The sequence below is a fragment of the Crocodylus siamensis genome, chromosome 2 (genome assembly GCF_052110815.1).
Source record: "Crocodylus siamensis isolate JL-2025a chromosome 2, ASM5211081v1, whole genome shotgun sequence".
NCBI lineage: Eukaryota > Metazoa > Chordata > Crocodylia > Crocodylidae > Crocodylus > Crocodylus siamensis.
The window spans coordinates 97189541-97202015 of NC_143396.1; the positions used below are offsets into that span (position 1 = coordinate 97189541).

The following is a 12475-nucleotide window of genomic DNA, read 5'->3' on the forward strand; positions in this document are numbered from 1 at the left end:
CTCTGTCTGGTGCTACAGGAATTTCTGACAGATTGGCAAAGCATTTGCAAAATGTATGTGAAAGGAATGAGCGTGTTCAGTACAAAATGGATCTTCAGAGACTTTAGCCGCCAAACTCTAACAAATGTACACTCAGCATTTGTGAAGTGAGATATTCAAAGGTTTTTTTAGTATCAGAAAATCTTAATGCCATCTCTGCCCATAAGGATGAGTTATTCGGAAAAAAATAAATCTGGTGCTTTCATTTAGTCTCTTAGGACACAAAACAACCATGAAATCAAAAGGCAACATATTTATTGTCACAAAATATAACTGAGGCAAAATTTCAGTGGAAATCTATAAATATCTTATCATTTAATATGAATAATGGAAGAGATTTTTCCCCCAACCCTTATCCTTGTTCTAGCCCCTTTATGAGGTAAAGGTAAAGAGGCCAAGACATTGTAAAAGTCAGTGAAATCTCTGGATAACACCCCCAGATCAGGATGTGAGGACAATAGCTACAGGTAGTGCTTCTCACAGGACCGAGACCAGGGGAGTAAAAGGATACAGGGGGTCACATCTGAACAGGATGAAACAATATCTTGAGGGCATGGTGCCTATTTCTGATAGATATTTGAAGAGTCTGTCTTTGTCTTAGAATCTGGCAACATTGTATGGCTCATCATGTCAATAGGGTGTCTTTGAACTGAATTAAATAGAATAACTAGTGCTGTAAAGCATGTCAGGCATGCAACGGCAACTGTGGAGTTTCTGGGCAGCTGAAGAATGCTATGATAACTAGATAGCCAGGAGCTATTCCTGACTGTGAAGCAGAAGTGAACTGGAAGAGCACAAAGGTAGCTTAACACCAACAAATGTATAAAACTCTGGTTTATGTCCCTGAACATATCATTAACCGCTTTTGTTTAGCAAGAAACTTCCCTGACATCCATGTCATTGCAGATGTATAAGTTATGATGTCTGCATAGCTCCTTTTATTACACTCTGATACTACACTAATTAAGGAAAGAGTTAGGATTAGACAGACCATTAGTCTGATCTGTGTACCAATATTCTTATTGTATATGAAGATTATTCTTCTAAACAGGAATATCTCAGACTTCAGAACAAACCTTTTTGCATGTTCTGTTAGGAAACATTAAAAAAGTATGTTACAGACTCTTCATCACTAAATGATAACATCTAAACAATACTTCACTCCTTAACACACCAATTGGCTACTAATTGGCTACTAACGACCCACAATAAATATAACATTTCGAGTAATACTAGCTATTAATAGCTTCTAATTTGATTAGTGAATTAGTCCAGAACATATTATTCAGAAATATTTACTAAATATTTTGAATAAGTAAATTTCAGGGTCTGGATTGTTTGCAAACTCTGGTTTAATTTTTTATATTCCTCATTTTTTCTGTGTGTTTGCGGACATAAATCACGTTACTGTCAATCTTGAATGGATTATGAAACCGTTGGAAAAAGGAAAATAAAACCTGAAGACTAGATGATAAACCGTGGCGTGAACTTTAGAAGATTTTTGTAAATCAATAACATTTTCATGAATGAAAAGCGGTAACAATTAACATTAATGTAGCAAAGAGAATGAAGTGGAAGCTGATTTTTCACTCTAATAGAGCACTTCCCCCATAGACTGAACAGGTATCAATTACTTTGCAATTAATTCTGTTAAGTAAATGATCAACATCAGTAAACCCAGCTACTTTCAACTTCCTATCTAATTTTAATTACGCCACAACAAATGAAGTTAGCCAGAGAACAGCATGAAAAATGCATAGGCAACATTGTACATAGTGCAAAATAATGTGAAAAAAATGGTTTCACATTTTCCACATGGGCATTCTCTAAATGAATAAGAGGAAAATAATGATGTGTAAATTAAAAATGAGTGAACAGATTTTACCCTGTTAACTTTTCAACCTTTGTAACGTTTACTTTGTCTATTACTAGAACATTAATGGCAAATTTGTTTGCTTACTGGAATCAAAAATTTATTGAGAATACATACAGAAAAGTAACCACACAAATAGTATACCCAATAACCTGCTCATGGAAAAAGGCTCGGGGATTTCACAATTTTGTTTTTACTATTGGGCATCATCTACAGGCAAAGCTGAACTGAAGAAAGTTATGTGAGGTCAGTGTCCCACGTATAGAAGATTTTGTTTTTCTGTCCCAATAAATCTTTGTTAGAACGTCCCTTTAAACATCTCCAACCTAAAACAGCAGAAAACAAAATTGAAAAGGAAAAGAAAGAAAAGAAAAAGATCAAATAAACATGTATTATGCATAGAGGTTATACACATTTATATCAGTTATATTTACAAGTATACCACTTCAAACATGTATAGACAGAGTCCTTTCTGAGTACAAGACTGTGTCCATTTATTTGTCAGACAAATTAAATGGTAAGTGTACAAATATACTAAAATAAAATGCAAGTAGCTGTTTGAGAAAATGTCACAAAGATAAGTAGCATGGGATGTGTGAGAATTAATATTATAGCTAAATCTATATTGTTTTTGGAAACAATAACTGTTTTTTATATCTTTCTAAACATCTCCTCGGCCATCTGATCCAACCTGTTTGACACTGCCTGACTGCTGCTGTCCTTCTCCTATTGAAAGTCTGGTGAATGGAATGATTTTCATGGAAGTTTTCTTCAGGGAATACCACTTATTATGCCAGGTTGCCCAGATAATACCATTATCAGTTCCAGAATCTTTCTCTGAGTACCTGCCACCTGAAATGACAGTTGCAGCAGATTATTTAACTGGTTAATGAAATAAGTTATATTCACATAACTATATCACGTGACATATCTGACAGCGATAAACTGGATTTAACATGTATCATTGGCTACATCTCTCCAGTAATCTAGGTTCCTAAAATTTATTCTATTACTCCTAACCTGTGGCTATCTTAAAACAGTTGCCTTTGTAAAAAAATATATATATATAGATATAGATATACATATACACACATGTAAAATAAATAAATTAAAATATCCATGCCTGTCTTCATAATTTAAATCTGTTGTAAAAATATGAACTTAAATACATATAAAAATTAGTATCTAAAGAATATTCTACCTGGATAATATTTGCCATTGAGGTGTCCAGCATGACATCTATTCATCCACCATCCAGATCCATCCTGTTCAGCACAATTTCCTTCATACCTATCATTGTCATTGTCAAATGTACTGAACTGCATGGCATTATGGGATGTAAAAGCCTTGTCACCTGGTTGCATTCCAAAATCAACCCCATCAAAGGCATCCCCAGCATCACCACCAATATAGTAGCCATAGGTCATTCGGAACTTGTCATTTTCAGTTCCCACTTTGAACATGGCATAGTCAGCAGTCCTGTTAAAAAATGGTAGTGAAATTGTGTACAATGGATTCTCAAATCATGAACATTTAGGGAGAGGCATCAGAACTTTAGAGATCGTAAATGAATAACTCCACCTTTTAATTAAAATGATGTTTTCTTGCTTGAAGACAATGCATTACATTAATGAATCATAATGATCCTTTATATACCTGCACAACAATGGACAGCCAAAGAGAGATATTGTAGGCTGTCTCATTGGCATGTAAGTATTGCGTTGCAGTAGTGTTCAGGATGTCTGTATTAGATACATAATCAGTCAGACATTATCTATATTGATATAAAGTGGGAGAGCAAAATACTCCTAGAAGGAAAAATGGCTTGCATCACCCAGGACCTGTCTCACTGTCTGGAGGAGAAAATTGTGACAATGACAGTCTCTGATTTTCCTCATGTAGCTATCTCAGGGGATGTTGAGGGTAGTTTGGCATTCTAACCTAGGGGAAAATGGGCACAACCTAAATGTTCCATCTGGGACTAGGAGAAAACTGAAGAGCAGCTTGGAATTTTCAGGAGCATATACAGCAACTTTTTTGAGGTAGGATTATACTGCCATCATGTTTCTAGGCATTTTTTTAAAAGAAGGCAGTTCCATAAAGAGAGTAGTTTGATTAATAAATCAGATCAGTTTACTAATTTTTCAGAATTCTGTACAAACTGATTCCAGAGTATGATCTGGGAAAGGAAGCAAATGTCTGTGATTGTTTCAGTAAAATCAAGGCAGATTATAGAGTGGATTTGAAGTTGGAAATTTTAGAAAATTTTTGTGAAATACCTTTTTTGGCCATCCCAGTCCTCCAGTTCTATTCTTAAGGCATATGGAATAGGAGACTGATGGGTTATTACATTAATCTTTTCATTGCCCAGCCAGAACTCTGTTTGGTCATCTGGTGACAAGTGTCCAAATCCTTCTTTGTACTGAACCCAATTTTTGTTGAAATCCTCACTCCCATCAAGTCTCTGGAAAAGAAATAGCCTTAACCAAAGCCTTCTATGTCTTATTTAAAGAACCAACATTATCTGATTAGGATTATTTATGACACTAATTTATAAATAACATACTCTCTGGAACACTGTCCATCCATTGCCAAGTGTGTCAATCTCACAATAGACAAGGAACTGCTCTTTAGCTTTTAGAGGTTTGATGAAGTAAAGACCGCTTTTTCTGACACCTTTGTTTGCAATATCTTGGCAATCTGCAATAAACAATATACCCATTAGCATTACTGTATTACTACAGTCGTTCTTCTTTTAAACATGGATCTAAATATATCTGATACAATAATAATTTTCTTGCGTCTTTTTCATATAATGATTAGAGTGATCTTAGCCTAAATCCTTTTATTCTTATTCTCAGAAGTCTTACTGAGGTTCATGGAACATACATAGACTGAGCACACTTTTACGCCTAGTAAGAACTCAGTTGAATGTAAAATGTGATCTTTATTTTAGTTTCTGAGCTATAGCAAGGGCATTTTGTAGGCTAATTAAAAATACATTTTTTTCTTGAAAGGAAGGACTGGCAGGCTGAGCAGAAATATTATACCTCTGTAAAGGCACAGTCTTCTTCCACAAAAGTCTGTAAATGTAAGGTATACTGAGATAGTCATTTGGAGCTACACAGGGCAAAAACGTGCAAAGACCTGTCCAATAGGCACTTACATGTAGTGCACAGAACTAATTCTTCTATTGAATAAAACACAAAGCACCCTAATTAAGAATCACCTGTATGCCTCTACTTAGCTTTGCAGACTCCAGACGGAAGCACTAAAATGTCTGCAGACTATGCTTAAAGTAACCATTTTTGTAAGCTGCACAAGAAACATTTTCTGTACCTTTTCCAGTTGCTTCCAGTATTTGGACAGTGTCTTTGCATGGTTCAAGACATTTCACTTCAAGCTGTACAATCTTTTCTTTCAGTTGTGTGATCTTATTATTATTTAAAATATACATATCTGTCAACTGCCTGGAGATAAAATATAACATTTGCTTATTACATCAGTTGTTTCTTATTGAAAATGATACATTTTTCCTTGGAAACATCTTACTCATTGAACAGGCCTGTCTAAAAGGTGCGGTTTAATTTGATATTGGAACAGTCCTTTAAAGGCAAGAGACTCTTTTAAATATTTTTGGTTAAAATGTGGTAACTGGCCACAGCCCTTCACTGGGGACAGTGGAGAGTTGCAGCATTCCACTAAAAGGTCAAACACTCTGCCTCCCAGATGTACCCATTTCCATGAAAAGGGGAATAGTTTGTCACAGTCAGCATTTGGCTGGTGAATAAGATGAGGGAGCCATGGTTTTACTTACTCCTCATCTCTCTGTCTCTGCCCCCTACTTTGTAATAGTCTTAACCTGTTCTGGAGTGAGAGCAACTGGGTAAAGTCTCTGTACTGCCCTAAGCTCAAGGACATATATGCTGGGAAGCCTTTGAGCAGGCTGTACAAAAGCAGATAGGCCCCTTCCTCGCTTTCATTGCCCTTCTATGCAGTTGTATAAGGGCCAGCCATGGCCTAATCCTTGGTAAATACCTGTTGGATATCCCTATATATAAACTTGTTTTCTTGAATTTTCGTTTTGTTTTATTGAATTTGTGTAGGACTGAAATGTTATTTACCCTGCCAATTGCAAAGCTTATTTTCTTGCAACTCTCTTGGTGCTTCAGTGTCCTGGGAAATATACTTTCTTACCTCTTTTGTTCTATCTGGTACTCAGTTCTACCAGGGAAGAAGCATTCTGGTCTTGATCTAACAGAATACTTAAGCACATGCCTAACCTGAACCAATTTAACCTGACAAGTCTTTCTTCTTGTGTTAAAACAGCTTGGCTGAGATAAAGTACAATTAAACATAATAGAAACCCTGTCTTTTAAGGTTTGGAGGACACTTAAACATGTCTTATGTTTGCAACTCTTCTCTCAAATATATAAGAGTATATTCATGCAGTTATAGCTTGATATCGGTTTGAAATCTCCTAGTAAAATTAGGTGACACAAATGCATTTAAAATGAAAAATTACATCAGCAGTTATAAAATCTAGACTTGCTGTATACAAACCAATTGTGAAAAGTAATATTTATATGGCTAAAGTCATTCCTGCTATAATGTTATACGTCAATGATTTGGGTTTGATAATATAGATATTAATTATAATTCACCTATTGGTAAAATGTGGCAGGCTAATTATGAGTTCAGTTTATTGAACAGTATGGACTTATGGATGATTATCATTCAGCTTAATATTTATTTGGGATTTCCACCACTGAAACAGAGAGCAGAATTTAGTTCATGTTTAAAGAAAATTGACCAGTTGATTAAACAAGCATTTGATAAGTTCTCTGTTACAGAACAGATTCATGCTACTAAAATCTTTTAAGTTAAACTGAAAAATTTGTAATGACTTTTACTAAAAATTGTTTAAAAACAATACTCAAACTCTGTCATATTTTTAGAGACTGATTTTGCATTCCATGCACAACCCATAGGATGTACAGGGAGTTTCCAAAGAATGCACGATGATGTCCTAATTGTGGTTTGCAAAGCAGTTATGAATACTACTACTATCTTATAATAATATAAGCTTATCTTTATCTTTATAAGCATGGAAAAAGAACTTAATGACAGCTGATAAAAGAAAGTAAATAACTGCTGTGCATTGTTAGGTGATAGCAGAGAAAAATACCTACTGTATAACATCTTCATTATTTACAATAGTTGCTTCATATCTTATAAATTCTTCAACTATTTTCCTGGATTTTTTAATTAAATCATCAATCAAATCTGTAGAAGAAGCAAACATGTAGAAAATAATAATGCAATTAATTGTAAAAATAAGGAAGCTACATGAATACCCTTTTTTTCTAATTCTATCGTTCTTTTTATATTCTTACTTGGATGAACCTGTTTTTCTTCTGGGTAGATGTTGCGAATATGGTGGATCACCTGTTCTGTTACTACAGTGCTGTTATCAATTTGCTGCAAGAGTTTTTCAATGGTTTGAAGATCCCGATCCACAGAATTGTGATAGTCACTCAAGAAGTCTGCAATGCCACATGTGGTTGGGCAATAGCTACCCTGTAGGGAAAAGAATAATGAAATGTGTTCATCATCATTATCAGAAACACCTAGGGCTAAGTCTACTATGAGGCAAAACAGGTCAGCCAATGTTTGGGGGAAGAAAACATCTAGTCAGGATTTAACTAGGCAACTGTGGACAAATGTTACAAATAGAAGCATGTTTTTCCCTTTGCTGCAGCATCTGAAGCTACAAGACACAGTACTCTCGTACTGAATATAAGTATGTGCTATTATTAATAATTGGTTTTATAGCACATTAGAGAACAATGTATGCTTTTATAACATAATACAGTTTAATAAGAATTTAAAATAATGCACCTTAAAATAATTTTACAAATAATAATATGTATCAACAGTAATGTACAAGAGAAGAATCATAAATCTACTTACAAATCGTTCATCTAAGATGCAGCAATTATCTTGGGTAGGTGGATACTGAGGGGGAGAAACAACAATGTTATTTTAAGCAATTTTTCTTCTCGTACTTTTCAACACTATTATTTTCTAATAGTAAGTTTGTAGTTTCACTTACTCCTGTGCAAGAGGAAAAGAGTAAGGACAGGAGAGACACAGTAGCCCAGTTGTGCAACATCAGTCCCATTGCGTCTATACTAATGTGTGCTCCCCGCTGGTTTGTGCAGCCTGTGGCTGAAGGGACTCTATCCCTGTGAGCAGGGTAAGACTGAGACAGCCAGCTTTATGGGCCACTGGAATCTGATCTTGCTTGCTACACACCACTGGGGTTTAAGGGGCAGGCCAGGGGGTGGGAACAGCAATGCAATAGTTTGGGGTGGGGCTACTGTGTGGGAGAACAGCCGCTCAATAACTTTATGGTGGATTTCTAGAATTTTTACACCAGCATCTGCTCCTCCCTGTTTTAGCAGCAGTTTGCCATTCACCCATGCCACCCCCTTTGTATCCAGGCTGTTCTTAGGGTCTGTAGAAAGGTAAAGAGAAGCATGAAGCAACCATGTCCCGTAACACAAAAGTAAACTAATACATGCCTGAACAGTACTGAAATGGTACCTGAGATGAGTTGATTAGCTCAAGGACAAGCCGCAGTAATTCTTAAAGATGACCGGTAAATGTTAGAGATGACAATAATTTAACAAATAACAATGAAACCTCACTCTTATCAGCAGATCTCAAAGTGCTTCAGAAGGGAGGTATCATTATTTCTATTGTACATATTGAGGAAACAGAGGCACAGGGCAGTGACACGACTTGCCTGAACTCATCCCTGGAAGACAATGACAGTAGAGAACAGGGACACTCAGCTCTACTACAGATTTCCGATTTAAACATCATTTTATCTATTTGTGCCTCAGTTTTCCAAAATAATAGCAACAATGTGTCCTTTTGCAAACATCATCTCTGTTGCTCCAAGTACATCTCTCTTCTTTTTTGCCAGTCTCATCTATTTGGGTTACAGGCTCTTTGACCAAGGCTAATTTTTTACTTTGTGTTCCTAAAATGGCTAACATAATGGGGCCCTTATTTCAACTGAAGTCTCTAACAATATTTGACCAGTGAATAAATGGCAGAGAGAAGGTGGCGTATTAACTGGGAAAAGAAACACTAAGTTCTGTTACTGGCCTACTATATATATATATATATCATTAAAATGGAGATAATGATGCCTACCTCCTTTGTGCTTTGAAGTCTATGGACAAAAACATAAGATAGAAGCTTGATATTATTTTTGCTATGGCCTGAAACGTGAAGGTTTATAACCCCTATATTTTGTGCTCTTTAATATAATCATAGGAAAGAAAATATCTAATCTTTTTTTGTATCCTCATAAACTCTATGCTAACTGGTTGTATCTTCATAAACTCCAGCTCACAGGTTTTAGAAGGACATCGCACTATGACATAGGTGGTTGTTTCTCTTTCCCAAATACACACAGCTGAATATATATAGCTAAAAGCCAAACAACAGTTGTGATGTATTCCCCTAATTGCTAGTATAGAAGCGGTCAGGCCACTAGCAGCTATAGCTTATGAAGAAAAGTCATTGTTTACAGTCTCCCATAATTCTTTCTGTTGTTACTTTGTAATCTCTGATGACTTACTGGAATAAGGAGAATACAGAAAACAGAACATCCATAGCTATGGAAAGCACAGATAACAATAGACACAGATAGCAAGAGTAGTTCAATGACTAGGCAATAAGCCTAGATACATCTTGTGAAATAACTAGATAATCTCTAGTCATAACTATATATTCTAAAACAGTGATTCTCAACCCTAGGGTGCCTTGAGATACTTTTAGGGGGGCTATGGCGGGGCTGCACAATGTTAGCACTGTTAGGTATGCAAACATTATTCACAAGATGAACCCAGAGTTTTTACATAGTAATCCACAGTGTTAAAAACATTTTGACCTGTTGTGATCTAAGTTCTTTGAACTAGAAGAATTGCTCTATTAGTTTTAGATTAAATATATCCTTCCCTTCTGACATTCTACCCAGCTCGCAACTCCCCCAAGAAGCCCTCCATGACAGAGAATGGGAGATATTATTTTGTCTTTCATATGTTCTAGGCATAAGTTTCAGGGTACAGAAAATATTTCAAGGGTCTGGACTGCTGATGAAAACTGTTAGAGGCAAGGTTCAATGGAAGACAAGGATAGTCACAGCTATGGAAGGATTTCCATATTAGGTGAGGGATTAAATAGGTTGGGACTTTTCAGCTTGCAAAAAAGACACTTGAGACATGACAGTTTACAAAATATTAAATGGTACACAGAAAGTAAATGGTGATTCATTATTTACTCTCTGTCTCTAGTACCTCTCACAATACTACAACTAGGGGCCATAACATGAAACTCTTAGGTAGCAGGTTCAAACCTAACAAAAAGAGGTTGGTTTTCATACAGTATACATTTAAACTGTGGAACTCATTGCCACAGGATTTTGTGAAAGTTGGAAGCTTAACTTAGTTCAAAATGGGATTGGACTAGTTCTTGGAGGAAAGATCCACTGGAAGATATTGAATATGGTAGACAGTAGTGCAGCCTCTGAATCATAACTTTCAAACTTATCAATGCTGGAAGCTTCAATGGTAAAGGAGCAGGGAATGGGAAATTCTGGACATGATGTATTCACCTCCCCACTCAACATCTACCCTGCCACTGAGAGAGGCAGGATATGGGGTTAGATAAAACTTTTGGTCTAATCCAATAAACAACATTTCTTTTGTGCTTATGTAAGAGTTATTACTTTAAAATATTTGTTACCTGAAAATGTTTTTCAGGATATAATGCAACACTTCTTAAGGAAGTAACTTTTAACTGCTACCCCACTAAGAAAGCAGTCATTATTGTAATTTGATGCTCATAGGCAATTTGGTTGATTGAATTCAGAAACAATATGATTGTCAAAATAATTCCTACTGAAGACATTTGAAAAACAAATTTTCAGTGAAAACCTTGCATTTCCTCACAATTATACAATTAGTATATGGAGCTATACTCTATTGAAGGATGAATTTCATACTTTTTGTAGGAGTATTATATATATGGGGTTTTTTAATAGTGCTATTTTGCAGCTCCCAGTTTATTCCTTAAATATTTACAACTCATTACTTACCATATTTTGCAGCCATTTATGTAGTCATGCTATACCCCTGAATAATTAGCTCCGTTGTATTTATGTCTCCTATACTATTTCTCCTGAGCTGTCATTTTGTATAAACCTGGAAATGATTATTCCTCCTGGTTTTTCACTTGTTCGAGATCTGACATTGTGCATATTTAGCACAAAGGCTATTTAGTGGGTTTTCCTCCTGTACATGTCTCTTTCTGTTAGCTCTGGATATATGAAAATTGATCTGTTTACAGAATTAATATTTTCTTAGGGAACGGATGATTCATGTTTTTAGAAATCTATTTGTGCTCGAGTGGGTCCCTAAAATGACTTGGCTGTATTGATTTTTTGAGCAATTTTACCTTTCCTGTGGTTTATTTACTGATTTGCCAAGACATGATGAATGATTGATATAATGGAGATAAACAAAATGTATTTTCAAATTCAGACTACCTTTTTTATGACAGCAGAGGTGAAAACTATTTAAAAAAGGCTAGCTAATTTAGTTCAAAAGATTAACAGATAAAACCAAAATTTAGTTCAAAAGATTAACAGATAAAACCAAATTCCCCCCCGCCTCCTTATTTGTTAGGTAAACATTGTTTTTTTTCAGTAAATAAGTCCTTGAAAAGCTATCCAGCATTTTCCCATTAGCAATGTAAAAACTTTATATTTAGAAAACAAAACAAAACCAGGAAATGCAGCAATGTTTGTCAAGTAGTTACTGAAAGTGAGGACTTTTAAAAATTCTCTTGGAAAAATAAATGTTTCTACTTATTTATCTATCTTAGATTTATTAATTTGATCTCTATTCATTGCAACTGCCTGTTGGAAAATGCCTATTGATGTAGGTTCCCAGCTAACATAGTAGCGAATGCTCGAAAATGGTCCTCAGAGCTGAATATGAAGAAGCAGTGTTATTTTCTGGCTACTTTGGGGACATATTCTGATCTAACTTTCATCGATATAAATCTAGAGAACACCACTGAGGTCAACAGCATTATTTCAGATTCTTATTTTAAAACAGATGTCAGATCCCAGCCTTTCACTGACACACCTTGCTTCTGATCTCAAGGCAGTGCAGCTTGAATAATTTATTCTTTATTTCATTGAAAATTTGAAAAATCAAAAATCAAATAAAGCAAAAATGTTTTGGATCAACCAAAGGCTAATATTTTTAACAATTGTGGATTAATTGAAAGCTATTCATTTTGAATCAAATGAAACTTTATTTGACAACATATGACATAAGACAATTGGATATGAAAGATTAAATTCACAAGGAGACTTAGTTGTCATTTACAAAACATAAAATGTCGTAGTAGCTATGGCCCAGTGGTTTGGGCTACCAGCTAGGGCAGGAGTGTGAGGTTTTAATCCTTTTTCTGCTG

General features: G+C 35.4%; 1 protein-coding gene across 1 annotated transcript; it reads right to left on the minus strand.

Annotated features, from left to right (window-relative positions):
* Positions 1-277: 277 nt before the first annotated feature.
* On the minus strand, positions 278-8217 carry FGG (fibrinogen gamma chain). Its single transcript, XM_090036446.1, has 10 exons — positions 8028-8217; positions 7886-7930; positions 7309-7492; positions 7105-7198; positions 5252-5382; positions 4479-4612; positions 4192-4376; positions 3114-3391; positions 2604-2764; positions 278-2238 (listed from the first exon to the last, which is right to left on the minus strand). Exons 1-10 carry the CDS (start codon positions 8094-8096, stop codon positions 2224-2226), a joined length of 1296 nt encoding a protein of 431 aa, XP_089892572.1. The 5' UTR covers positions 8097-8217; the 3' UTR covers positions 278-2223.
* Positions 8218-12475: the final 4258 nt, after the last annotated feature.